At 62.9% G+C, this 1,405-nt stretch overlaps 1 protein-coding gene across 1 annotated transcript in view; it reads left to right on the forward strand.

Moving 5' to 3' along the window:
• The first annotated feature begins 6 nt into the window (after window positions 1–6).
• The window catches only part of ACTG2 (actin gamma 2, smooth muscle), a 3,322-nt gene continuing 1,923 nt past the window's right edge, over window positions 7–1,405 (forward strand). Inside the window, exons 1-5 of the mRNA XM_029964559.1 lie at window positions 7–60; window positions 152–280; window positions 362–472; window positions 1,091–1,175; window positions 1,271–1,404. Coding sequence (XP_029820419.1) covers window positions 158–280; window positions 362–472; window positions 1,091–1,175; window positions 1,271–1,404 — 453 coding nt within the window. The 5' untranslated portion in view covers window positions 7–60; window positions 152–157. The remainder of the gene's footprint in view (window positions 61–151; window positions 281–361; window positions 473–1,090; window positions 1,176–1,270; window position 1,405) is intronic.

The following is a 1,405-nucleotide window of genomic DNA, read 5'->3' on the forward strand; positions in this document are numbered from 1 at the left end:
GCCGGCGACGACGCCCCGCGCGCCGTCTTCCCCTCCATCGTGGGGCGGCCCCGGCACCAGGTGGGTACCCAGGGGGGTGAGGGGCAGCCCCCACCCTGCCCCAACCCCTGCAATGAGGGTAACGAGGCCTCGTCTCTCCTGCTGGCGTTAGGGTGTCATGGTGGGCATGGGGCAGAAGGACAGTTACGTGGGCGACGAGGCGCAGAGCAAGAGGGGCATCCTCACGCTCAAGTACCCCATTGAGCACGGCATCATCACCAACTGGGATGACATGGAGAAGGTGAGACCCCCAGCCCCGGGACGGGGAGAGGGCGCCAGCCCCAGCTCGGGTGAGGCCCCAACTGTCCTTTGCCTGCCGTAGATCTGGCACCATTCCTTCTACAACGAGCTGCGCGTGGCCCCCGAGGAGCACCCGACCCTGCTCACCGAGGCCCCCCTCAACCCCAAGGCCAACCGGGAGAAGATGACGCAGGTGAGGTGCTGAGGGGCCCCCGGGGGTGGGGATGGACCCTCGGAATCCACAGGAAGGTCTGGGGGGTCTGGGCGTTGGGTGGGGTGGAGGAGCAGGCGGTGGGGGCGGTTTGGTGTGGGATAAGGGCAGAGATCCTGGTGGGAAGTTCAGTTGCTTATGTAGCCCCAGGGGTCTCTCCAGAGCGTGGCCCTGTGGGATTTGCCACGCAAGGCACTGCCCCACGTGCTGTCCACACCATGCACAGCCCCACATGACTCTAATGCAGTGACTCACATTTCCATGGGATGTGTTGACCCACGTTTTCCCACACCACACACCCACTCACATGTTTTCCACGCATTTTCCATGATCCACTTGTTGTGTTCAATGCACTGACCCCCATGTCCATGCAACCCAACCATCCACCTGTTTTTCCATGCAACGCAGCAATCCCTGTGTTTTTCCATGCCTTGCACTGCCCCACATGTCCGTGCCATCCAACCATTCACTTGTTTTTCCACGCAACGCAACCATCCCTGTGTTTTTCCGTGCAGTGCCCTGACCTCGGGAAGGCACAGCCCCCGTGGGTCAGGGTGGGACCCCCGTGCTCCCCCCTAACCCTCTCTCTCTCCTTCCCAGATCATGTTTGAAACCTTCAATGTCCCCGCCATGTACGTCGCCATCCAGGCCGTCCTCTCCCTCTACGCCTCCGGCCGCACGACCGGTGAGTCGGACACACCTTTCCCTGGGGTTCATCTGTGGTGGGGAATGCACCAAACCCCCTCAGAGCCCCCTCCCTCACCTCCCTTCCCTCCCCAGGCATCGTCCTGGACTCCGGGGACGGCGTCACCCACAACGTGCCCATCTACGAGGGCTACGCGCTGCCCCACGCCATCATGCGCCTGGACCTGGCGGGGCGGGACCTCACCGACTACCTCATGAAGATCCTGACAG

Source organism: Manacus vitellinus, unplaced genomic scaffold, assembly GCF_001715985.3.
Source record: "Manacus vitellinus isolate BGI_N305 unplaced genomic scaffold, ASM171598v3 scaffold_74_pilon, whole genome shotgun sequence".
NCBI lineage: Eukaryota > Metazoa > Chordata > Aves > Passeriformes > Pipridae > Manacus > Manacus vitellinus.